Here is a 27,965-nt window from a genome sequence, read left to right as displayed (position 1 = left end):
GATATCAAGTGAGAAGGAAGCTAACTCTTGCTCCCTTGTTGACTTGACATATAGTTTGGCAAAAGTTTTAGAGAAAGATGTGCCGTAACTGGGCGATAATTTTGACATGCTATTTTTTCATCATTAATTTATTAAAAACCATAAGGTTTGGTGAATAAAGCTGTAAAAATCATTCAAATGGCTTCAGATGACTTATAAACGTTAGTTATAACACAGAAATTTTGTACTGTAAAATTGTTGTTTTTATGCCTTAAATATGTTTAAATGAAAACATACCTGCAGAAGTCACTTTACAATTACTAAAAACATTGTAAAAATGTGTAATGAAATTGTAGACCACAATTTGGCTTCATGGTCTCACCGTATGTACTCATTTCACTTCACTATTGATGTAAATAAATGATTTTTGGCAGTACTGCCAAAAATCATTTTCAGCTCTTATTTGTACATGTAAAATTAAAACCTATGCATTGAAAGCACTGTAATTTTCAAAAAGTTGGTAATTTTTGGTGCTGAATAACATATTAAAAGCTTATCTTGATTCGTGAGTATGAAAAATACGGCACATATAACTTTAAATCCTTCGGTGTTTTATTGAAGACACACTATTGTCCTTCTTTCTGACCTGACGGAAGACCTGATATTTCTATACCTGATAAGAATAGAAAATTAGGGTAACGATGTTTCATATAACTAATTGTATATGCAGCATTTTCATAGAGATTTGCATATAACATCATTAAGTATCCAGGTTGCTGCAGATATTCCCCTGAGTCATCATGCAATGTTCAGCTGGTATAAATCTGAATAAAAGAAAAGTTTTATGTACATGTACTTGTTTTTTTCCCCATAAAGTGGTGACTATTGGGCTTGAAGATTTCTTTTTAAATAATGGTTTTTGTTTTAATACATGACTTGATGGCTCAATAGATTTGGTAACCTCACTCCAAAAGAACACACACAGGCAAGTTTCTAACTCCCTAATGGTCAGTGATTATATGTAATTGACATCACCAGCTGAATTTTAATAAACATTTATTTATTTAGCATTATTTAAAATACCTTTTAATTAAAAGCTGTACGTTCATATATTAATAACAATTTGGTAGTTAAAATATCAATGAGAAAGAAGTCTGTCTGCATTTTACATTTAGCTAACAAGGTCACTGTTTTGTTCTTCTATTAAAAGGTTGTTTTTTCTGCATGAAAGAATGTAAACCAGATATTTAAATATTTAAATCCCCTTTGAATTCCACACAATTGACTTTCAGCATGAACAAAATTGATTTAATAATTTTCTAGGTGAACCTTAAAATTGATTTTAAACGTTATATATTTTGATGTTCAATGAAATTAAATAAACTCCATTAGGTTTATAAATGGATTATACCGGTACAATATTATATTGTGGAGTATCAAATATAATTCCAACTTTGAATTTAAAGTTTGTTGAAATTAAAGGAAGGGTTACTTTTCGATATTTTTCCTAACAGGTAAATGATATATACCTGAATGGTCGACACCTGGCTGTGGCAATTATAATTGAGTATTTGATCTCAAGTCAATAATATCAATGTTCCTTTGTGGTATCAATACATTTCTAAATTATCAGCATATACATGAAAGTTTAAATTTCTTGATTAATATAATATTCTAGACAAATTTGCAGTGTATCACAAAAAGAACTTATGTGTTTAGCAGTTTGTATTTTGAGAAAGTTACTCACATGAAAAAAAATGTACAAAATAGATAAATGCCATTGATCATTGGGTGTTTTTAAAGTAGAAGTCATAAATTTATAATATCAATACCTAAGAAATGTACAGACTTTTTATAATGAATCTTACTTCAGATAGTTGGCACATGTCAAATTATGAGCGTAAAAGTAAGATTTTTGTGAGCAAATCGGCACAATAGCTGGGTCCCCAAAAATGATGATATATTTTGCATATTGCAACGGAAATGTTTGGAATTAAGATTGCATTAATGCTGATTATAATGACCATACAACAGAAAGGAAATTAACATGGACATTTTAAGTCACAAATAGAATTATTCATGCTGATATATATCGCACAAAAAAACAGCAAGGCCAAATAATATAATAATTTAGTCCCCAACAATGTGTATTTTGAACTCGCTGTACCTGAAGAAAACACTTTGAATAAATCGCCAATGTTTGTTAGCCCAATCTAGATACAGATATAAGTTAAAGTGAATATTAAATATGCATTTGGTTGATCTTTAGTCAGCTGATCGAGGTGTAAATTACCTGTAAACATGTGCCTCACGCTGGCTTGGGCAAAACAATCCACTTGTTGCCAAATTAACAATATATATAGATACGTAGCTTTTCATCTGGTTAAATCTGGTAACATAATTATCTTATTTTAGACTATGCAATCAGGGAGAGAAAAATCTGACAGTTCGATTGTGACCTTATTTTACGAAGTGAGTGTAAACTTGTATTTTTAGCCGCAGTTTCATAAATGCAATTGGAATTACTTTATAATTCAAAAAATAAATAAATTTAGGTTTAATACGAAATATAACAAAGGCCTGACTTGATTTTCTGTGGTTTAGATAAATTTTCTATCTAACTAACTGATGGTGATGTGCATAAAGATTTGAGGCACTAATTGCTTTAAAAACCCAAATAGCTGAATATGGATTTTGAAAGATATGCAGGTGCGTTGTACTTAGAGCTGGATCCTAAATTGAGAAAACATTTGGATATTCCATTAGTGTAATATATTACGTAAAAATGTGCAATAATTGCTGAATTATCCAGATAAGGTGAGTAGTACATACAGGCCCCATGGAGCTCTTGTTTCTGTTTGATTAGTTTGATTTTGATGTAGATATGTAAAATCTATAACTAATATTTGCCATGACTTTCCCATGAGTAGTTCTATATCTCATTGTTTGTTTTCTCTCTCTGTCATGTAATAGTTGTGTACTTTTACCTACAATTAAGTTTTACCTGGACGTTACCTACCTGGGCTTACCATAATATATAGATATATATAAGAGTTCTATAAATACAGAACAAGGTTCCATTTGGTTGTGTATTGGGTCCATTACTCGCAGATCAACATACAAATACACCTATTGTATCAGCAGTATTAACCGTACAGGGGTGGGCAGGTTAGAACCTGCACAAAATTGAAATCTATGGCCCATAACCAGCCTAATATAGCCTTTAATGGATTTTCTATGTTGGGAACCTAACATACCTTTAATGAGAAATGGAATGACCGAATAATAACATGGGTCGTGGTTCTACTCTACAGCAGGTGGAGTTATAAGGCTGTGAGGCTGTGGTCATTTAAATTTGGCTGGACAGATACGCTTGACCACTATGATGCATTACACAATTTCGGAAGTTTGATATTTTTCGAAGTTTTGGATTATGGTATTGTGTAAGATTTCGTGCTGTCATGTAGATTTCGTCAGGTGTTAAGATGTTTGTGTAATGTAAAATGGGAAACACTGTATCCCACTGTGGTGGGAAGAAGTCCAAGAAAAAAAAGAAAAAAGATTCCAAACAAAACAACAATGATAATAAGGTAAAACTTTAATTACTATTGATTGATTCATTAATGGTAATTGTTTAAGGTGGCTGTTTATTTATTGTTTGATCTGCAAGGACCTTTTCTATAAAAAAGTTTGTTGTTGAATGTTTGAAATACAGCTGCTGAGGCAATAGCATACACCTCTTTAGATTTACAAAATACAGATGTCTACTTGCACCTTTATAAAGCATATGTATAGCTCTTTTTGCCAAAATCAAAATAACATTTTGGAGATGTTCTGATTACATTTGTGATTTAATATATATGCATTTCTTGTTAAGATAAGTTTTAAATAGTTTGTATCCTGTCTGTTTGTAGCAGTACAGGACAGCTTGTACTCGCTTGAATATGACCTATAGTATGTTCTTGCATGTTAGACCGTACAATTTGTGTATTCATTAGTTAATTACTACAGGTAAATTTAATTACAGGTAGGTTGATGTAAAGGTGAACAGGTAACGACTGTTTAATGTTTTGGCTGCATTAATTAGCCTGTGAATGCCATGGAGTGCAGCTATAACACCCTGACTGTCTTGTCTATATTGTAATATCTGTGTAGGACAACGACTGTATAAATATTGGATGAGGACCAAGCAATCATCTGAACAGCGCTAAAGTAAATAAGAACTCTTGTCAAATTTACGTATTATCACTCCATTTTCTAATTTCGAATTCCTGGTAAGTTAAGCTAGGAAAATACTCACCTCAGTTTGTCCTTATGAGGAATTTGTTTAGGGCAAGATCCGTCAGTTTAGGATTGCAATATTTGTGTACCTTTTTATTGATTTGCAGTCCCCATTTAGATATTTCACGATATATCATATTTGATCATTTCCTTTGCACTTTTCACAACAAAGGCTTTTAATTTCAAATCAAAGTACTATTAAGATATATACAATAAATAATTATTGAAGAAAAAATTCCATGCAAAACACTTTAACATTCTCTAAGAACATTGTCTGAAGGTTTAATAAATAAATAAAAAGGAATAAAAGCAAAGATAATCACCTGAAACATATTTTGTTTAACAGATGTTAAAAAGTTTCTTATTTTTTCGGTACTATAGGTCTCTTAATACTAAGTAAACATTGATATGCAGAATTCAATCTTCAACTGATGAGAGACTGACAAATTTTAGATTAAAATCAAACAAATCATAATGCATCTGAAGTCAAATGAAATGTTGACAGTTTAACGTCAGACAAGTTTGTAATCAGATTTTATATAGATGTTTAAGTAGAGACCTCCACAGTTACCGATCCCATGGGTGTAATTATTGGATATTTAACTTCAGACAATAAAGAGTTCCAATGTCGGAGGTGCCATTAGACTTAGATAGTTGTAGGTTGTACAAATTTGAAACACCGCCATGGGGTTTAAACATGACATAAAACTGGTTAAATGGTCGACATTAGAGGAAATACTCGCAAGACATATATAAACTCAAAATCTGACCGTAAAAAACATCTTAAGATATCTGCGAGTTTATACTGCTGAAATTGGTTGGTACTTTATATCGATGTTTACTAACTTCAATATACATGTTCTGGTGACTATTCACGGAAAGTGGGAATGACATGTTCGACTGCCAAAAGTAATACCTATACTTTCGAGAACTGATTGAATTTAGATCACCCCTCAAATGGTCAATATCATAGCTGTCTAGAACATTAATGTGTACAAATAAACATACCACGATACCCGTGGGTATGACTACATTTAAGTTAGGATAACATCAAAACATTCAATGTCTACATTTTGATACTCTTTAAATAGTTTTTGGTTTGTATAAAATACAGCATATTTTAAATGTGTTTACAGTAAACCATGTCTTTGAACAGCATTTCTTATAGCTAATAAAATGTATACATGTATACATGTGTTATGATGTAATAAAGTTGTAGATCGCTCATTTAATATGAAAATATAACAAGCATGCTATTTATCCTCTACAGTTTTACATTAATGACATATAAGGTTAGTGTGAAACTATGATAAAACCTGTTCTATTGACCACCTGTGTATAGTGACTACCTGCATATATACAGTGAAACATGCCTTACCTGCTACCTCTGTATAAAGACCACCTGCTTAATATGACACCTTGTTAAAGCTCCCATAAAACCATTTATGGCATCATTTAATCTGTGTAGAAAGACCATTTTGTTATAAAGACCACTTTTTCCTTGTCCCTTGAGTGGTCTTTATAGACAGGTTTCATTGGTTATCTACAATGTAACCACGGTGGATATGTGATAAAGAAGTCCTGACATTCTACCACTGGCATCCACCTCATGGTCATGAATTGGAAACTAGCATAGGGAATTCCCCAGGTACTGACTGTATAGTTTAAAAATAAAAAACAAAAGGGAAAAAAATACAAATTATGTCCAGTAACCAGCAGCTCGCCAGTGAAAACGGACTGCAGCCCAACCAGTCACTCAAATCCACTGACTGTAGGTTGGTTGTTTTTCCTCTGGGTACTCTAATTATTCCCCATCTGCAAAATCTGGAATGTCATTATGTTGATCTGACTGTTGATGTAGTTGCTATATAATTACATGTATTTCCTTACATAAAATAGGTTTCATGCAAAAATATAAGAAAAACCAATTTAGAATAGATGTGATATATAACCTTATGAATAATTCACAATTTAAACTACCATGCATTAAAATCAGTATTGATCATGTACTTTCATTTGACTGTCTTGTGTCTATGGTAGCATGTATTATTCAATTTTTACTTTAGAACATATCCAGTAAGTTGTAACCCTAATCTTTCCCCAGATCAGCGCCGTAGATCTAGTAGATAGTGTTCCTTGGCCTGATTCTGTGAAGGAATGGATTTCTTCCCAGGTGTAGGCAGATTGTTAAAGAACACAAAAATTCTATAGGGATGTAATCTAGGTATTGTTAAATTGAGCTATTGTTGAAATAAAAAGGTTTACGCTCGTAATTGTAACCAGTATTTATAAGGTATACATTTTATTGGTGATATTGTTATGTAATTATATAGTCTCGTAATTGTAACCAGTATTTATAAGGTATACATTTTATTGGTGATATTGTTATGTAATTATATAGTCATACAATCCACATCGATAGAAGATCAATGACGTTACATGATTGTGTTGACCCTGAAAATATTTTTCTGATAATATCAGAAGAGGAATAAGAATTTTGACAGTGTATTTATTGATTTCAATCATATACATTGTATATCACTAGAACATATTTATTGTACATGCACTCGATATATTGTGATGTATAGAATCTTGTACTTGGGTCAAGATTATATTATTAATTTGGTGTGACACAATGGCTGAGTGGTGAAAGTGTCCAAAATTCTATCTATCATTAGCCCTCTATTTTGCTGAATAGTTAGGTAGGTCTTTTTATCCTGGGTACTCCAACTTCGTACTTTAAGTGCGATGTCCTGAAATGACCTTGACTGTTTAATAGGACATCAAAACCAAATCAAACCAAGCTTATTTTCCTCGGTTCAATAAATTTATCATATATGCCTGTAGTTCTCATGTATCATTGACTAATCAAGTAAAATATTTCCCTGTTGTGGTCACTGTTACTGTAATCAATTGACAGAACAGCAAGGCATCAGTCAATATTCTGGTGATCCTGGGTTTCAGGATTGAGTAGTTGGACTCATTCATACAATGGAGGTTGGGGTAGGGGGAGCAGAGAGGGAAAAGGAGGTAGGGAAATAGGTATAGAGGGAAAGGGGAGCAAAAAGCAAAGAGAAAAAATTGAGGGGAATGAAAAATGAAAAGGGTGAGTGAAAAATGGAGGAGGTGGAGGGATAGAGGAGGGGAAAAGTAAATGAGAAAAGGAAGGAGGAAAGGTAGAAAGGGCAAGGAGGATAAAGATGGTGAGGGAGAGAAATACTGAATAAAGAGGAAGAAGATGAATAGAGACAGCAGAGGAGGGAGAGGGGAAATAGTAAAGGGATGGAATGGATAAAGGAGGGGAGGAAGAGAGGGGATGGAAGAAAGGAAGATAAGAGGTAGATAGAAAAACAAATATTGAGGAAACGAGAAAGAGGCATAGAGATAGAGGATGAGAGAGTTGTGTATGTTTCTGTACAAAAGACATGATCAGACATACCAAAGAGATGGAGGTTAATGGGGTAAACCATCAGAGCTAGAGAAAGAAGTGGTGAAGGTTACTTGTTCTGTACAAAAGATGGCCAGAAATTCCTGGTCTATAATGATGATACAGATAGATACCCCTTTGTGAATAATTTGTTCTTGATCATGTAAATGACAGTCATGGTCAGTCGAATGTTTTATTACCAGTCATGGTCAGTCAGATGTTTTCATTAATGGAATTGCTTCAGATAATAGAAGAGATCAAGATAAAATCAGATCACTTTCTGTTGTCCTGTTTAATCATATCAGTCCTATGGGGTCATACTCAGGGTATCGTGTGTATATATGTATGTAAATTAAATTCCATTAGCTATTACAGAACCCAATCAAAGACTCTGATCAATGACTTGTTTTCCTGTTAAAGTGAAAGTAGGCGTCTGATATCAGAACAAACACCAACATCTCAGTGTTTTACAATTGCTTCAGTGACTTTAGTTTTGAAAGATAGAAAATGTGAAAGAAACATCTATAAATCTTAAACACTCTTTGATTCCATGTTAAAATCAAGATCTACCATGGGCAGCATCAATCTAACTTTCTAGTGAAGACATACATGTATGTTCTTGATCTCGACAGTTAGATATAAAGCCCTGCCCCAGTGAATTGTTCAGTAAAGGAACCAATAGCTTCTATACTTTTTCCGAGACAGCTGTCAGAAAGAGTACATAGCAATAGATACATGTACTTGCCAATTTCTAACACAAGCTTGTCATAGAGTATGGCCATACAATGGCTTAAAAACCAATTATACATCACGTGCAGTGTGTGAAACGCTGCAGTTGACTTTGTAGACTTTAATTGATTTCCATATTTATAGAGACATGCTGATACATAGCCCATAAATACCTTTCTGGAATCAAAACACCCATTGACTACATGTATTTATTACGATAAAATGTTCCTGAGTCACACACTCCTACACGACAGAAATTAGCCATTATCGTGTAAGTGAGGTCACAATATACATATGTCTACAGGATAGGGTTTACATTGTGTGATTCAAACTTCAAACCTGAGGTTACTATTGGTCATTGTGACAGAGGTAAAATGATACTGGTTATCGCCAGTTATCGTGTGGTACGTACTTGTTACATAAACAGAAAACATTTTGATAAAAATATCTCAAAATTAAGAAAAAAATTAAAGTCACTGTTATTCTTTTAGAGAAAATCTCTTCAAAGAAATAAAGTTTAGAGATTAATGATAAAGAACCAATCGGTATTTTCTGCTCAGAAGTACTCTTGTACTTCAGTAGTGAGTAATGAGAATGTAGATCACATATTTTACCTTCGTCATAGCGGGCTAAGTTGTATTATGGGTATAACGTATATCTCCATGTTTGAATTAGGGTGCCATATCTGCCAATGTCTCCTTCTTTTCTTTATTACACTATTCATTTTATAGAAGTAACATATTTGTCTTTTTTTAATTAGCACAAATTTATACATTTAATCAGCAAAATTAACCTGTTTTTCCTATAAACAATATGTCCACATTCTTGTGTATCATTTGAAAGTCATTATGAGCATATATATATGATTAAAACTCATGAAGAAATATTCGATCTACATCAACAAATTCTCATGATGCATTAATGGTAAATATGAATGAAATTTTAATGAAGTCATTTCATTGTGTTACATTAGCCTGTTAGATTAATATTTGACTTACGGATTTGAAATATAATTACAATTTAATGGGTATTCGACAAGGAGCCATGCTTGATACTATGGTGTTCAGGGATAGGGATTATACACTCTAAGGAAATTAAGGTAGATGAATTAAGTGGTCTCTTCTGTCATTCTGTTGGACCCTAGGGCCCTATTACCACATTTTCGGAGATGATAAATATTGGGAGTACATCAAGTTGCTGATGCTGGAAGGCACAATATTGGCCTGGTTGTTGTTGATCAAACATTTATTGGATTATTTCATGCAGCGTAAGCTAATTTGAACTCCAATACATACAGAATTCAGCCAATACAGAATTTATTCTGTAGATTCTTTTGTTCCATGAAACTCAAAATTTCTTAAACTTAAAAAAAATAACCATACAAACAAAACAGAACTGAATGAGTTTTAATTATCGATTAGATATCTTTCCTTAGCTGCAGCATGAATGAAATTAAGTCTGTGTTTGCTGATTGGTTAAAACTTCTGACCAATTTGTCCACACCAAGGATGAATCTCTGAGATCTTAACTATTAAAAAGAAATTGAGATTAATTTTCATATAGTTTTAAAATCCGTAATAAAATTGCAGTAGTCATTGTGGTATAGGGACTTGAGATTGCAGGAAAGATTAGCCTTTGTATTTCAACAAGTTATAAAGTACTTAGAAAAACATTGTGAATTTAAGGTCAGTTGAGCCCCAAAGATCTGTTTCATTGATATCCAACTGAGGTTAAGTATAAATAAATCAAAATTATGATATCAAAGCGACTCAAGTGTTAACACAGAAAAAACGTACACTACACTACAGTGGGTTTACGGGTGAAAATATGATCTTGGATTGTATAATACGAGGCTTATATACAGGGATAAGGGAGAGATTATAACAGTGAATTGTCTGAGGCTAGTGGTACGCTCTATAAGGGGTTTATCAATGAAAATATTCACCCCAACTGACGGAAAACAATACCATAAGTACAAGTAAATCTTTCATATCAAATCGTTCCTTAAATCCTGATAACAGTAAATAAATACAAATCAGAGAAGGGTGTTGGCCGCATTCCAATATTGTTGTACATACAGTATATCCTCGGTAGAAATTGGTAAATGAAATACATAGCATAGCTGGATTCAAAATATCCACAGGCAAAAATGTGAAAATATTCATATTTTTGCTTAAGAGATTCAGAAAAATATTCTTTAAGGTTATGAAAACAGCATTGGTCTTTCAGTAAAGGCTAAATGTTATTTGAGAGGATATGCTGACTGTAGGGAAATAGAGAGTGTGACAAGTTATAAAAATATATTGTATATCATAAAAATATATGTACAGAAAAAAATCCGAAAGTAAATGGTTGTGACTAAACAAAATACAAACTTTGTCACAATAGTGCCATATAGTTCCGATTGTAATGCCAGCCAGACTTGTGTGAGGAACTTCACTTGGTCTACATGTACATGTGATCATACTACAATCGAGCTCATAACATTTGTAAATATTGAAGATCAAAAATTTTATTAGCACTTGATTGTGGTTTTAACAGTTCAATAAGGCTACGACTGACTATCACTAGAAAGGTCAATAATTCTTGTTTGTTTAATTGGTAGAAGTGTTGTTTCTGGCCCCTTTTATCATTATCAAAATCTGCCAGCTGGTACTGACTGTAGGTTGGTAGTTTTTCTTAGGGTACTTCATCTTTCTTCTACTTTATAAACCTGTCACATCCATGACTGACCCAGCCTGTAAATAAGATGTTAAAGAGACAATTTAGTCTAAGAAATACATTGAAAGTTGCGTTTGTATCGTAAATACACCTGTTCTAATAAAAGTTGGAGTAGTTCAGGATCAATGTGATCTGCCCTGAAACATTTAGCCAGTATTTGCAATGTGGCAAATAGCTCACTTGCCGCAATTATGAATTGGTGGAGGCTACAATTTAATTGTAGACTTAATTGTATAGGCCTATCCCAAACTTACTCCAGTGGAGTAAATTTAGCATCATATGTCTAGAACTACTCAAATCATTCTAACACAATACTTTACTTACCTTTACAGGTTCATATTTTTGTCTAAAAATTAACTTTCTCAAATAAAAGAGGCTACCAGGTGGCTATTGCCTTTGCACACCTTATTGGAATCCAGCTCGGATATATATATGTATATATGCATAGGTACAGTGCACACATTGTACCTGCTTGATCGTATAGATATATGATTACAAGTTTCAACGGTATCAATTAAAAGAGATAACAATGCCATGAAATGTGTCTATATGTTTAGTTTAATTTTTCATAAGGGATGTAGCACAAAATTTTTATGCAACATTTACTTCGAGGTTATATGTGGAAAATTAAACTTATAGTAATTAACGAAAACAAAACAACTGTGTTACTTTATGTTAGTGTTTATGGTATCTTGTTCTAGAATAAGCTAAATAGTATTCATTTTCATTTAAAATAATGATTAAAGAAATAGGAATTTTGAAGGTTTTGTGACAAAAGTATTGAAAAAATATTTGGTTTTTCCAACCAAATATCTCTCATGAATATTCATGATGTTGACTTACATTAAGTTGTGCTAGTACAGGGGTATGAAATATTGATGCTTTCTGTCAGCATTTCGTGTTTACCTGGGAATTTATGATGTACTGTACATACAAAATCAATTATACCTATATTGGTATAGGTGTATGTAATGCTACATTGATTCTGTCAGCCTCTGTGTTACTGACAGCTAGATATGAAGCCTAGGGTTGAAAATGAGGTCATTTTCGACAATGGTGGGTCTGAATGGACACCATGCTGATGGCTATAAATGATTCAGTCCATTTCCTGTACGACTTTACACACATTTCTGTACAGCCAAATTAGTTGAATGGCTACCTTTGTCAGAAATAATTTAACTTTGAGTTGTATATCCTCAATAGGAGATAATCAAAGAGATAGTTTCATATCACATCTCATTAATATTTACCATTACACCTACTTTGTTATATATTTTTGTTACCAATGAAGGTCATACCTGTTATAATGAACCAGTACCAGTATACCACTTTCTATTGCAATCTATACTTCTCTTTCACAGATAAGAACCTTTCGTCCATCAACAACCAGTACAACCACTCATTATCTTCCTCATCATGTGACTCCTCTTCCTCACCCACACCATTTCAATACTCCCTCCCCTCATACATCCCACCCCACATCTCTCTGCCCTCCCCCACCCTCCAACCACATAAACCTTTTTCCAGTGAAAGGCATGTAAAGTCATCATTAGATGGGTTCATCATTAGATGGGTTCTAATGAAGCTTTAAAAGGCTGATAGGTTCTGTGTCATAAATATTAATTTGTTATCAATTTTCAATCTTTTGATCATAAACTATTTTTCATATGCATATTATGGTGACATTATTACCAGATTTGGGTTTATAGCAGAATGTTGGAATAAGAATTTATGGTTCACATTTTATGAATAAATTCAAACTGGGGTGAGCCCCAACATTAAAAGTTTTGGGATGAAGTTTTGAAACGTCTCCAAGTCCATTAATTTTTATGTCATTTTGTACATAACCCAGAATGACTTTTACACGACTCTGTCCTGTGTCCTCCCCATTTTACATGTGTTTTGTAACCTTTAGGTGACTGGTATAGGTGTAACATCAAGGCGAGCAGCACATCATACTCTACTTCACCGAGCGTAAAATTACCACATTGTGTCTCATGATTAAATGCCGAAGGAGGTGGCTTAGGTGATATCTCAATTAAATGGCTGTTTCTTCCATGGTTACAGTTGGAAGTAATCGTAGATGGTGCTAAATCCTGAGCTAATGTTCTCCATGCGTCACTGATGTCGATAAATTACTACGTAATGATAAGATCAAGTACCCCAAGTTCCTGTCTCACAAGTCAGGTGTAACAATGGCCTTCCATTCACCTGTGTCTTGTCTATATTTACTTCACCTGTAATTGTATACTAGGGAGACTGAAGTTTATTCCCGATTTAATTTCCCTATTGTGTCTGGATAAAAGTTCAGAGGAGGGCATGAGGGTGATAACTTAATTGTTATCAATTTTATCTTCTCACTCTTTCTCTCTTCTGGGATATATTGAGTTCTCTGACAAATTGCTGTTTCACATTTCTGTATTTTCCTTTGTATTTGACAACTTTATTTCTTTTTCTGCCTTTTGTACACCTAACACTTACAGAGGTACAAATTCTCGACCATAAACAAATACAGTACACAGTAAAACCTGTCTTAGCGACCACTGCTGCATAAAGACCATCTGCTTATAAGATAACTCTGTTTGGGTCCCAAATGGCCGATTTCAACTCTAAAGGTCCCCTCCTCTGTCTCATGGTTGGTCTTTGTCACCTATTCCTGTGAATAACATTTTATTAATAATTACTTCTAAAACAGTGCATTCATAGCAAATTCACTATGGTGTATACCAAGGTGATAATTATTAGCCCCTCCTTGTCACACTTTTAAAAGGATTGTATGTTTTTGTTCGCTAAAACAAATCTATAGTTAAGCTTGTATTACAGTCTGATCATTTTACCATTCTACAGAATCTGTCTGACCAGTTGGATCTCCGACGGGATGCTGTGGATGGTCTCCGAACAAAATCCAGTGATACCCTCAAACGAGTCAGCCAAGCTGACCGTGACCTTGTGGAAGGACGCATCAAGTAAGCTGCTTATTTACACTAAAATAAAAAGGTCTTTCCTTTAATGATTCTAAAATAAGTTTTCGTTCAAAAAGCAATTTTGTCTTTGCAGCAAACAATATTGAGAAGCATGATTTTTCTTGATTTAAGTAAAATTTTTGAAACAATCGAATTGGATCATAAATTTCTCTTGTTCTCCAGAGAGATTGAGAAGCGCCATAGTGACGTCCTGGCCAGAGCGTCTCGGAGTCAGAAGAAGCATGGCATGCTGGGAACAAACCTTGATGAAATCCAAGGGGAGGTAGATACCTATATGAAATGGCTTGGTGATAAAGAGGCGGAGCTTACCCAGGACACACCCCTTGGTTACAGTGTCAAGGACGCAGAGGCTATGCTCACCAAACAAAAGGTAACGATTCAACTAGCTATAAATCTACTACTCTTTTATCAAGTCTTTTAGAACTTGAGGTGCAAAATAGTCCATCTTAGAAAATAAATTAATTTAGGTCAGAATTTTCCTCATAAGTCAACTTTATTAAGATCAGAATATTTCCAGCGTCCATTAAAAATATGTCATATAAGTAAGTAACTTATGCTGAATTGTTTTCCAATCTTGGAGTCTTCAACAGCAATATGTATTACAATTTGGCTTCTTAACTGATTTCTAAATAAAATTATAACATACACATAATTTGGTGCTCCCAAGCCATATTTGACTTAAGATCTTTTGTCTTTGTAGGAACTTGTTGCTGAGTTGGAAGCAAGACAAATGACCTTGGACAATGTCAGTCACAAGGTCGATGCTCTGATCCAGGACCTGCCCCGTAAAGAACGCGAGATGGTCGAGAAATGGGTGGCTATGATCAACACAGATCATCAGAGGGTTTACAAACTAGCCATGGACAAACAGAAACTCCTTGCAGAAAATGTCGGCCATCGCGAACTCTTCCAGACTAGTCTCAGTCGCATCAACATGTGGCTGCAAAATAAGGATAGGGATGCAAATAAACTGGAAGCTATCCGACTCCAGAGCTCCGAGGCAGAGAAACAGCTGGAAAAGTGCAAGGTGAGTTTAGAGTCAATGTAAATTACTAAATATAATGTAAAATGGTGGCAAGTATTAAACTTTTTTGTCGTCATTGCTATTATTAATTTCTGGAATATGTATGGTAAAAATGTGTTATTTTTTGAAATATTGAAAGACATAATATCTTTGTAGACATGAGGAGGAGTAATTTTTCAAAATAAACATTCAATCAAGTATGTAACAATACTCTCTGTAAAGCTCTTCATGTGAACAGTTCTCAAGATGCTTAGCAATTTGATATACATTGTTTTTTGTGTCTAAAAGTATAGGAAAATAGACTTGCTTGAAATTACTGGCATTAGAAATAAAAAATCATCAACCCACATCGACACATGGAAATAATGAAGTTCTCATGCAAGTACAATGTACACATAATCATATTTTCACATGTGAATACGAAGTTGAGAATGCTCAAATCGCCAGAATTGGAATTTGTATACAAACAATTGACACATGTCACCTATAGTAGACCAGAATATAAGATATTGATCGTCTGTTTGTATACTACACAATGTGACCCAGTATACTGTGGGTACATGTTTTACTACAAATTCCACCGTGTATTGGGATTCCCTGATTATAGAATTTTGTCTATGGTGTCACGACGATGACAAACAGAGCGTGACCTAGAAATACAAAGCTGATCATTGAAATCTGCTGATAATGAACCATTTATTTACAAATATACAAACTGTCAATCATTATTAATATCATAGATATTGGTTACGAACAATAGCTGTGGAGATACTTTACCGTGTGTAATTGATATATCTACATAGAGATAAACACAGTGGGAATCTCAATTCAAAGACTCAGTACACATAGTTCTTACTGTTATTCTTTTGTATTTCTTGAATGAAGCATGGAAATAAATTTCTAAACTTACTAATTTTCTCTAGTACACTTACGTAATCATCAGACTCACATAGATGTCTCTTGGTGACCCGCCTCCATTTTTCTTGGTCACAATTAGTTACTACATTGTCATGGATATACTATGAATGTCATATGACAGTTAAAATAAATTCGTTTTGATTATAAAATATGACAGCACCATATGATACAGACAGGTACCTATAAATGTTATCATCATAACTAAATAAATACATTATGTATTATGAAAATGAAATTAATTTCATAATCTTTACATACATAGACATGCAATTAAGTCATACTAATTCAATTAAAAATCTTTTCTTATTTTTTTGACACTGCAAATAGAAAAATTGTGTTTCTGTTTTTTGTTCATTTAATTTCTATGTTATGGTAATAGCTGCTCTCAAATTTTTCAATTAGGTTACCTTTCTTAGTTCAGGTTTTCGTAAAAAAAAGGAAGAAATTATCAAAAGCTTTAAATTAATTATGGTGTGTCAATGTTGCAAAAACACTGCAGCATAAAAGTTATAGAGAAGATATTGTTGATGCTGATGTTTATGTGTTTTACAGGTGCTACTATCTGAAGTCCAGGGTTATAAACCGAACATCGAAAGTCTGACTAAACAGGTAAAAACCCTTGAGACAGACTGTCCGCCGGAGAGGGCCGCCGAACTACAACATAAACTTACAGGTACACAACTCACCTTGATATCATACGGTGATGTCTTGTAATTAGTGCACCTATAGATTTACTGTATGCACACCATAGTGTGTTTCTATTTATAGGCCAGTTCTGCATGCTTCATGTGTACTTTCATTTTACTAGTAATATATACAACTCAAATTTTGTCAATTTTATTTCCATAAAAGTTAAAATCTCTGTGAAGAATTGAAATTCAAACTCTTTAAATTCTAAGACCCTTTTTAGTTCAAATAATTTGATTGGTCCAAGTTATCTTTATATGTGCCCATTTCGTTTGTGAGGTTAAAGTTGTAAAACTAGCAGAACAGAAGAATTCGCAATTCTTTTAATACTCTACATTTTACTTGGTGCATATCAATGTTTTTCTCTTAATCTAATATATTTAATTAAACAATTTAGATAAACTCATTGTAAAGGTTAATGTGGTTGAATATCATTGTCAAATTCTTCTGTTTCTTGATCTTTACTGTTCAGGACAAAGTATACATATTATGTATTTAATCAGTGTAATTGGATGATCATTTATGTGATAGAAAGTTGTATCATAGTTCAAGGTCACAAAGGTCAAACTCTGCAATGTAACAGCTTTACAGTCACTTTTAATGTTGTGACTTGAATATTATAAAATAATGCACCAATTTTGTGTACCAAATTTCCAGCCACCATTGGTAAGTGTTAATATTAATCCCCCTCCCCCCACCCCCCAGTACATATATATACCTATGTTTACATTGGCTCCCTCTCCTGGTGATAATAATTGTCAATGGTATAAATTCAAATAAACTTCCTAAGCTATCAATAGCACTGAAAAAAGTTATCCAGTATGGGAAAGCGAAGAAGAGGATTTCCCCCATTCATAAATCATAAATAGCACAAAAATGACATTATAACCCACCTATCTTACATACCAGTATGTAAAGCACACATGAAGTGGTATATTGATGTTTACATTCACTTTGTGGGTTTTGAGATACCAAAATGATTGATTAGTTCCACATCACCTTTCAGTACTTATGATGTCCTTAATGATGATATTGACGTGATTACATGACCTCAAAGGTCGAAAGATGTGATAAATCAATGGTGCTTGGTCCATATTGTTTTAGTATCTCAAAACCTCCATATTTGTATTTAATTCTATCACATGTTTTCATAATGTCTATACACCTGCTTTTGAGATCAATTAATGGTTAATATTTTGTATTATGGTAGTTTATGTGAGAAAATGAAATAATTTTCTCAAAAAATATTTGATACTGCTCTGACAAATTAATGATGGTACAATATATACCAGCTCACAAGGGCAGATAACCTTACAATGAGATGAAATTTATAGCACAGGTATAGTTATATGTTTACCAACCCATCCAATATACCTTATATATGTATAACACAAAGACATTGAAATATTTTTTTCTTTGTTTGATACCATACAGCAAGACCTATAAGGTATAAGGTGTTGACTAACTTAATTAATTACATGTTTGTTGATTACATTGAAAATGAAAAACTTTTGTTTGATGGTTACATTGAAAAGAAAACAACTTTTATTTGCATTTTGCAACATATAATTGGCATGTTTTGTTTCTGTTATAAAATTGATAAAAGTGTTATTATTACTTTGCCAAGTAAAACAGAAAATCTGTTTAAGTTTCATGATTTCTCCTAAAAATAAAAACAGATGGTGATCAACTGGATGCTAGTATTGGAAGGATGTGCTTTTAAAATTCTCACAAATTGAACATTTTAATAAAAAAATTCAAATAACATAAATTGATTTAACTGTAGATTAGGTAAAAAATCTTATAAAATTAATAGATACAGATTTAATTGTTTGTGTCAGCCTAATTTTAATGGTTGTTATGGCATTAATTGTTAGTATTTTAATGGTTTTTACCAGCTAAATTAATGGTAATGTTTTAGTGGATTTTATTAGCTGAAGGGATAATAACTTAATGATGATGACAGTTTTAAAGAGTTTTACCATTTTTCTATTGTATTATTCAGACATGTATTTGATAACCAAAAAATTCTTACTCATATTGCAGTGTGAGTTTAAATGCAGTATTTTTAATCAGACAGTTTTAGCAAATAAGCATAATAACTTTTTCCAATCAAATTTGCATACATGTAGAAAAAAAAATCATAATGATAATTTATAAAAGATATACATATTTTATTCTGTATTTAAATGATCTAAAAATGTATCCTAAACATGGGAATGAATTTGCAGTTCTAGAAATCTTTTGGATTATAAAGCAATGATAATGTCAGTAAATCTGTTTGACTTTGTAGATGTGCAGTCCAGATATGATGACCTTAAGTCCCTTCTGTTGGAGTCTCAAGGTCGTCTGAAGGATGGTGTAAGTTCTCGGAAGGTCATGGAAGAGGATGTTCATAAAGTGGAACGTTGGTGCAAGGAAACAGAGATGAAGTGTGGGACGGAGCCATGTGTAGATTGTGCAATAGAAGTACTGAATGACCAGTACAAGCAATATAAGGTAAATTATATAAGGTTTAGTGAGGTCGGGAAAGGTCAGAGGAGATCAGCAGAGGTCATTGGAGGTCACAGAAGGTTAAAATGGGTTAAGAAAGTTAAGGAAAGTTTAATAGAGGTCAGAGGAGTCAAACATGACATCCACATCCGAAGAGGTCAAGGAATGTTAGAAGCTTTGTGTAAACTGTACAATATAGAAGATAATTGAAGGTAAGGTGAGGTCAGGGGAAGTCAGATGAGGTCAAGTGGGGTCAAGGGAGATCAGGAGAGAAACAATTAAGGCAAAGAATATATATAGTTATTAGAAGTACTAAATGACTATAACAAGTAATATTATAGAGGTCCAAAGGTATGGCAATTCAAAATACGTCAAAGGAGACCAAATGTTGAAAAAATTGAGAAAATACAAAAGCATTTATATTGTCTTGTTGGTCTCACAACAGTTATATATTACCGTAATCATGACAGTTTTGTTAATTAATTAGTAATAATGATATTATTTTGCAGACTCTTGACAATACATCCCACATGTTTGAATCTCTGATCAAAGAAATAAATGACCGTGGTAAGACCTTGTACCAATCCCTGTATGAACCAGACAAATTCAGACTGGACCAGACTATGAAAGCAACAACAGACAGATATGAAAAGTAAGTTCTCATAATCCTCGCTGTCCGTTATGTTTATCAGTCATCTCTTCTCCTTTGGGTATAGTTTTTGAGTCTTTAATTGTTGTGAAAGATCTTGCCTAAGTCTAACTGTAGCAACATGCAAAATGTAAATGAAAAATGCTGACAAGGTAGTAACAAAACACCTAATTGGCCAATTTCAGGGTGGATTCCTTAGTGAAGGGTCGCCTAGCAACACTAGAAAGTGCCATAGCAACACGAAGCCAGGTCCATGATGAAATCGAGAAAGCACAGGAGATGTTGGTGGCCATACAGGATGACCTTCGTCAGGCCAATAAACCTCTCGGTATCACGGTGGATGACGCAGAAAACTCACTCCGCAAATATGAAACCATTGGAGAAAAAATGGCTACCTATCAACCAGCCATAGCCCAGCTGAACCAAGCTGTAGAGAGACTGAGGAACACGGGACAAAACTCGGAGGCAGATGAGATACTCCAGCTCACAGCACAGTACGAACTACTGGAGGACCAGGTAGAACAGCAGTGCCGTAAATGTCAGCATGCCATGGCGCTACGACAACAGTACGCCGACCAGAAGGCTGGCATACAGGCTTTGGCAGCCGAGTTTAAACAGGAAGTGATGGACATAGAGGAGCAGGGGCTACCACTTCCTGTCAAGGTCGAGAAACTCAAGGTAATAACCAAAAATCATATTTTTTGTCATCTGGAACCAAAAAATCAAACCACTGCAAGAGTAACAGCAATTATGGTATAACTTTCAGATTGGAATGTTACATAATCTAATGGTACATATAACTTTGTTTTAATTTTGTACAGGCTGTCTCGGAAAAAGTTACCAAGGCCGAACCCATGCTCACAGTTCTGGGTGACAAAGCACAACAGTTGAGCATTGAAAGTAAAACGGAGGATGCCAGAAAGGTCTTCGAGGAGTCCCACACATTACGAGATGAACTAGAACAGCTGAAGAAAGCTGCTGACAGGAAGTCCAAACAGTGTGAGCTGCTTCAGCGTAACAAAGACGAATATGAGAACACTATATCGGCAGCGATCGTGTGGCTGGAACAGAAGGAGGACGTTCTGGCTGCCTGTAACCCCCTCGACATGGACACCATAAAAGTGGATCAGGCCATGGATAAACACAAGGTAAGACTGATGAAACTGGGAATGAGTAGTCTCCCAGAGTTGTCTCCCATTTCCCTAGGCAATGTTCCAGGGTATGATTTCTCCACACTTCTCAGGCTTGGTAAGATATCACAATTTTACTGGGGCTTGAAATATATACATACAACAACTGTATGTTGCAGGTATAAAACCATTAATTCATGGTAATAATTCAATTCATTATCTTTTGCATGAGATGGTCAACTGAAAACAAGAAAAGTATTATTCACATCATTTATTTACATGTACTTTTACAGGACCCCTTGTGTTTGTTAGTTCAATAATCAAATTCCTAGGATTGAGGTTTGATCCCTTCATTATCTCACTCCCGAATGAGTTAAAAAGATTTGTTCATCTGTGTTTGGTGAATGACCAATGGTTTTATGTTCGTTGGTAGGCATTGTCTAAGGAAGCTCTGGAGAAACTTGATATGGTTAAAGACAAAGCTCAATTAGAAATGGCCATTTACCAGAAACTGGACGAGCCTCTACCTCCAGCTGTTGCTGAGAAAATGGACCAGATTAAAACTCTAGAGGATTCCATCAAGGTAGGTAACTCTTTGTCGTGTAGTATGTACACCAACCTTCAACAGACCAAATACCATAATATACTGCATTTTGAAGCTTATGGTAAGACACTTTTACTGAAGTCTTGATGTTACCTTATCCACCCTGTATATTTCCCAGAATGCTATCAACAAAAAGGAAGTGTACCTTGATGAAGCTAAGACCGACCGGGAGCAGTTACAAATGTCGATGAAACAGATCACAGAATGGCTGAGTGGAGCGGAAGACATGTTGGATTCTGGATATGATGGACTTGATTACGACACACTCAATGACACACTTAGTGAACAGAAGGTCAGTCACATCTCTCAGATTGGTCAAAAATTTGTTTATGACCCGAATTGCAATCAAGGTTAGATTTAAGAAAATAAAGACAATGGGATAACCACTTACATGTTATATAGGGACAGCAAGACCCAAAAAATAAAATATTATAGACTGAGTTTGTTTGATTCCCATATCTAACAAGAAAATTTATGCAAGCTTCACCTTCCAGACTATGCTGAGATTCTCCAGGGTACTCCAGTTCCTGCACAGTAAGACAGTCTTCTGCTCATGCCAGCAGTTATTTACTTACATTTGAATAAATTTTATCATAATTGTTGTAAGATGATAATAATTATATTTGTATTCCAGGACTACTTTTCCGAGGCGAGTATGTGCCAAGACGAGATGGAGCAGGTAATGGACCTGTCTGAGCGTCTCCTGCCGACACTCGACAATAACGATCGAGAAACTCTACGTCAGATGCTGAAAAACACCAACCAGAAACTGGCCAATGTGATGGCTGGATCGGCACGACAACAACAATTCTTGGAACTCAAAGCTGATGAGTGGCGCACCTTCCAGGTATGATTATAGAGTTGTCTCCCTTGGATTTCCTTCTAGGTTATGGTTACAGTTATGTAAATGTTTTTCTGTACATATATAAGCATATTAGTTTAAGTACACAAGATGTTGTAGGCCTTTTGTTGTTCTGCATATGACATTTTTTGTGTGTACAATTTCATATATGACATTGGATTACAGTTTGTTAAATGATATTTTCACATTTTGTAAAATACAATTATGCATAGATTGCATACAATGTGTTACTAACGTGAGTTACACTGTCCTCCATCAGTTGATGTTTAACTGGTCTGAGTTACACTGTCCTCCATCAGTTGATGTTTAACTGGTCTGTATTCTGTTGTGTAGGAGGACGGGTACGGTGTGATAGAACAGATAGATCAGATGGAGGATGAATGGGCTGTACTAGAACACATGCCAGTCACCACGCCCGAGGCTATCCACAAACAGGCCAACGCTACCAAGGTAACCAGACTAATCTAATGTTAACTATTTACTGTACATTGTAATGAGCTATTTCATTGGTTTATTTATTCCATCTGTAATTTTTTATGTGGTTTCATGTGATTGTTTATTACTTTTAATATCAAATTATTTTTCCTTATTTTGAACACAAATTCTGGGAATTCATTTTGAATTCATATCGTTGAATTTATTAGTACTACATGCTAATCTATTTCAAAAAATGACATTCTCTAATTATTTCATGTTTCTAAAGTCATCTGAATGTTTGTCTTCTCACAGGAATTCCTTGCAAAGATTGATGAGATAAGACCATCAATCAGTGACCTTAACGACAAATTTCGGGAGCTGGAGAAATCTGGTAACGCCAGCAGTCGGGCGATGGTGAATAAACTGATCACAGAGGTCAACGCCAGGTGGAACAATCTCGTCTGTCAAACTGAAAACAAACAGATGACCATGCAGGTAAGTGGTTTTCAATGTGTGGTAAAGTCAAAGTCAGGAACTTCAACTGTTTTTTGTCTCAGCAGGTCAGGGTTCAGAAATTGATTTTTCTGAATATTTTCTTTGATTCAGTATTAATTGAACCAATCAAAGTTAATATCTTTTCAAGATAAAAAAGCAGAATTATTCAACACACTTTATCATGTTAATAATTGGCATCATATATAATATATCACTCAGCCAGAAACAAAAACTTAAAAGTTACTAATCACAATATATCATTTAGCAAGAAAGAGAAACTTCTTATTTTGCTAAGTTGAAGATATATCCAAATTGATCTCTTGAGAATAGAGTATAGACATGTTGTATAACTGACCTGATCTGTTTTGACCCCAGGACCTTGGAGCTCAATGGGATGAGTACAACACACTTTATTACGCTGTGGAGACAATGCTACAGGAAGCAGACGAATCACTTCCTGTTCTAGATGTGGAGAATGCCACTGGACAAGACTTGGTGACGATGCTAAACAATACCAAGGTACCTATGTGTCTTAATTAGCATTAAATATTTTGATTTTTTAGGAATACAGTTCTGAGGTTTTAGGTAAATCCTAAAGGTAGTGCGAATGTATTGTTTTGTTTTCTTGCCAATCAAACATTTTCAAATTATCAAAAATCAAGGATTAGAATTCAGCCTAAAATAGGGTATATCAAATAAGAGGGACTTTGTTATACTACAATTTTTATCTGGCGATACCTATTGAACTGAATCACTCTTTAAAGATGTATATTTGCTATATTGATGTAAACGTCTGAGGTCAGAAATATCTGTTTTATCTCTATATGCCAAGGGGATGTCATTTTTCACCCAGTTTTATATTTTCAAATAGAGGAGGAGATACATATTTTTGTTTGCACAATATGTCTGTATTTTTAGGTTCCACTAACACTTTAACTTATTTTTTCCTAGGGTCTGTGTACTACATTGGAAATTTCGGGACCAAAGATTGATGCACTTAAGAAGAGTGCCCAGAATTTACAAAGGAATCTACCCACAGCTGAGGCCAAAGTTCAGAACCAAGAGCAGGTCATGGCCTTGCTGGAGAAACTCGAAAGGTCAGTTGTCTAAATTAGTCATACAGAATTAGACAAAATAAATCCCCGCCAGTCACTGGAAGTGATGTTTATAGAAATAAGGTGGGAACTAATTAAGGAATCAATGTTGTCATAAATTATCAAAAATCTTTGAACTGCATATAATGAAAATCACTTGCAATTCTTGTGGCTTTTGCTTTTCCATAAAACCACAAAGAGTCAATTACATATTCACATGTCAAAGGTGACTCTAAAATATCCATGTTTATTTCAAAATCATTTTCAGTTTTAGAAAAAAGATAGCAAACTCTTATATTTGTAAATTGCAAATACTTATTAAGAGAAGGGGATGGACATATAGAGGCTTTGGCTTTTATTGGTTGAGTCATATACAGTTATATTTAATCACTGAAGACAATTTGTGTATTTATTTCATTATTGAATTGGTCTTTATTACAATGAAATCTGTTTTTACTTTCAGAATTACTGACCAAGCTAATGAACAGGAAGCGATGATTTTGGAAGAAATTGATGATAGAAGCTCTTTCCAGAATGAGGCCGACCAAACGGTGGCATGGCTTTCAGAAACGAAAATGGAACTCTCCCACATGGACCCCGGCAAGGAGGTGTCGGATGTTATGGAGAAAATGGAGAAACAAAAGGTATACAGCTTGGCAGTTAGAGTCATAAGAAATGGTTGGTGTGAATTTATATTTGTATGTGTGTGCAGATCATGATCAGTTATCAGGTATATTAGAAGGCAGTCCTGTGCCAAAGGGAAATAACTCCAGAAGTTATACTGTTACTCTGTTGGAAATGCTAAACAGAAAAAAATCAAATAAAAAAGATGTTATCAGAGGTAACACTAAAATGATGCCATTGACCCTTTATTTTTAAAAAGTTAAAGGGGAGACAACTACAAATATTTTAATTATAATTGATATTTTTTTTTAAATTTGTTTCTTATAGGTGCTCGAACAGGAGATTTCCATTCGTATGGACCAAATGCATCACATGGGTAAACTTCAAGAAGCAAAGTACGCTACCATGGGGAAAGACATACCAGTGGAAATGAAAATGCAAATGGCAAGTTTACGAGAGCTTGAGGCTGATGTTGGCATGGCAATGAAGGCTAAAGAGGAGGAGCTACAACATATCAAGGAAGACCGACAGGAAGTGACATCAGCACTGCGTGATGCCTCTGCTTGGCTCGGAGAGGCGGAGCTTCGTTTACAGGAGCGAATAATCAACATTCCAGATAGTCAGCGCAAACATCAGGTAAGGAAACTTCACATGTCATTTACATTTACATGTATTTTGTACTTGTTCTTTATTTATTCTCCTTGTTCTTCACTTTTTGTTTTCTTCACTTTTCTTGTTTTCTTTAGCTTCTCTTTTTTTCTTCAGCTTCTATTTTCTTGTTCTTTTTGTTATTATTCTTCCTATTCTTGTTCTCATTAAGTTCCCCCAATATGGAGTGGGGAACTTATTGTGGTTTGCTCTGTTTCTTATTATTATTCCTCTTCTGCTTCTCCTTTTTGTGCCGCGACATTGTCCTACCATTTTCTCGAAAACCATAAGTCGGATTGCCATGAAATTTTGTGAGGTCATTTCTGGTAACTTGAAGATGTGTCAACCAGTTTCATTTTTTCCAACCAGCATCCAAGATGGCCGCCACAGCCTTTCATTGTTCAAAATTGAACTGCTTATAGATATTTAACTGCTGGTTCAATTTGCCTGGAATCGGTTTCAATATGTAGTTTAAATCAGATTCTAAAAAAAAAATTCTGAAAAATACCATAATTATGAGTGAAAAAAACAAATTTTGTGACTGCTTCAAATTTTCTAAAACCAGTAAGAGTTATCTCCCTTTATTCACTGGTCAGCAGGGATTCGTTTTAGGTCCAAGTTCATTTTTAGCCCACCATCAACAGATGGTTGGCTATTCAAATCGCTTTTTGTCCGTGGTCCGTCGTCCGTCCGTCCGTCCTTCCGTCCGTCCGTCCGTCCGTCCGTCCGTCCTTCCGTCCTTCCGTCCGTTAACAATTCTTGTTACCGCTATTTTTCAGAAAGTACTGAAGGGATGTTTCTCAAATTTCATATGCAGGTTCCCCTAGGGCCCTAGTTGTGCATATTGTATTTTGGGACCAATCGGTCAACAAAATGGCCGCCAGGCAGCCATCTTGGATTTTGATAGTTAAAGTTTGTTACCGCTATTTCTCAGAATGTACTGAAGGGATCTTTCTCAAATTTCACATGTAAGTTCCCCTAGGGGCCTAGTTGTGCATATTGCATTTTGGGACCAATCGGTTAACAAGATGGCCGACAGGCAGCCATCTTGGATTTTGACAATTGAAGTTTGTTACCGCTATTTCTCAGAAAGTACTGAAGGGATCTGTCTCAAATTGCATGTGCAGGTTCCCCTAGGGGCCTAGTTGTGCATATTGCATTTTGGGACCGATCGATGAACAAGATGGCCGACAGGCCGCCATCTTGGATTTTGACAATTGAACTTTGTTACAGCTATTTCTTAGAAAGTACTGAAGGGATCTGTCTCAAATTGCATGTGCAGATATCCCTAGGGGTCTAGTTGTGCATATTGCATTTTGGGACCAATCGGTTAACAAGATGGCCGACAGGCCGCCATCTTGGATTTTGACAATTGAAGTTTGTTACCGCTATTTCTCAAAAAGTACTGAAGGGATCTTTCTCAAATTTCATATACAGGTTCCCCTAGGACCCTAGTTGTGCATATTGCATTTTGGGACTGATTGATTAACAAGATGGCCGACAGGCCGCCATCTTGGATTTTGATAGTTAAAGCTTGTTACCACTATTTGTCAGAAAGTACTCAAGGGATCTGTATCAAATTGCATGTGCAGGTTTCCCTAGGGGTCTAGTTGTGCATATTGCATTTTCAGACCCATCGATGAACAAGATGGCCGACAGGACGCCATCTTGGATTTTGATAATTGAAGCTTGTTACCACTATTTCTTAGAAAGTACTGAAGGGATCTGTCTCAAATTTCATGTGCAGGTTCCCCTAGGTCCCTGGTTATGCAAATTGCATTTTGGTACCGATCAGTGAACAAGATGGCCGACAGAGCGCCATCTTGGATTTTGACAATTGAAGTTTTTTTCCGCTATGTCTAAGAATATACTGAAGGGATCTGTCTCAAATTGTATGTGCAGGTTCTTCTAGGGGTGTAGTTGTGCATATTGCATTTTAGGACCGATCGGTGAACAAGATGGCCGACAGGTAGCTATCAAGGATTTTGATAATTAAAGTTTGTTACCGTTATATATCTCAGAAAGCAGTCAAAGGATCTTTCTGAAATTTCATGTGTAGTAATATGTAGTAAAAGCTTGAAAAGCAGAGAAAAGATCCCTCTTTCCTTTGTCAGACAAAGATCATTCTTAGGTGGGCGCCAAGATCCCTCTTAGGTCCAAGTTCATTTTTGTTGTATTTTTAAGTTATAGATCATATTG

At 34.7% G+C, this 27,965-nt stretch overlaps 1 protein-coding gene across 15 annotated transcripts in view; it reads left to right on the top strand.

Moving 5' to 3' along the window:
- The window catches only part of LOC138318562 (muscle-specific protein 300 kDa-like), a 197,561-nt gene that overhangs the window by 119,270 nt on the left and 50,326 nt on the right, over positions 1–27,965 (top strand). For all 15 annotated transcript variants that reach the window (XM_069261040.1, XM_069261038.1, XM_069261045.1 and 12 more), the window contains 17 exons: positions 13,985–14,103; positions 14,284–14,491; positions 14,822–15,148; positions 16,616–16,736; positions 19,044–19,249; positions 19,753–19,895; positions 20,078–20,570; positions 20,714–21,040; positions 21,456–21,605; positions 21,745–21,918; positions 22,261–22,473; positions 22,822–22,938; positions 23,218–23,400; positions 23,776–23,919; positions 24,352–24,497; positions 24,958–25,138; positions 25,446–25,754. In XM_069261040.1, the coding sequence (XP_069117141.1) occupies positions 13,985–14,103; positions 14,284–14,491; positions 14,822–15,148; positions 16,616–16,736; positions 19,044–19,249; positions 19,753–19,895; positions 20,078–20,570; positions 20,714–21,040; positions 21,456–21,605; positions 21,745–21,918; positions 22,261–22,473; positions 22,822–22,938; positions 23,218–23,400; positions 23,776–23,919; positions 24,352–24,497; positions 24,958–25,138; positions 25,446–25,754 (3,561 nt within the window). The remainder of the gene's footprint in view (positions 1–13,984; positions 14,104–14,283; positions 14,492–14,821; positions 15,149–16,615; positions 16,737–19,043; positions 19,250–19,752; positions 19,896–20,077; positions 20,571–20,713; positions 21,041–21,455; positions 21,606–21,744; positions 21,919–22,260; positions 22,474–22,821; positions 22,939–23,217; positions 23,401–23,775; positions 23,920–24,351; positions 24,498–24,957; positions 25,139–25,445; positions 25,755–27,965) is intronic.

This window comes from Argopecten irradians, chromosome 3 (genome assembly GCF_041381155.1).
Source record: "Argopecten irradians isolate NY chromosome 3, Ai_NY, whole genome shotgun sequence".
Taxonomy (NCBI): domain Eukaryota; kingdom Metazoa; phylum Mollusca; class Bivalvia; order Pectinida; family Pectinidae; genus Argopecten; species Argopecten irradians.
Note: the sequence above shows the minus strand (reverse complement) of the source record. Positions and strands in the feature narration are given on the sequence as shown.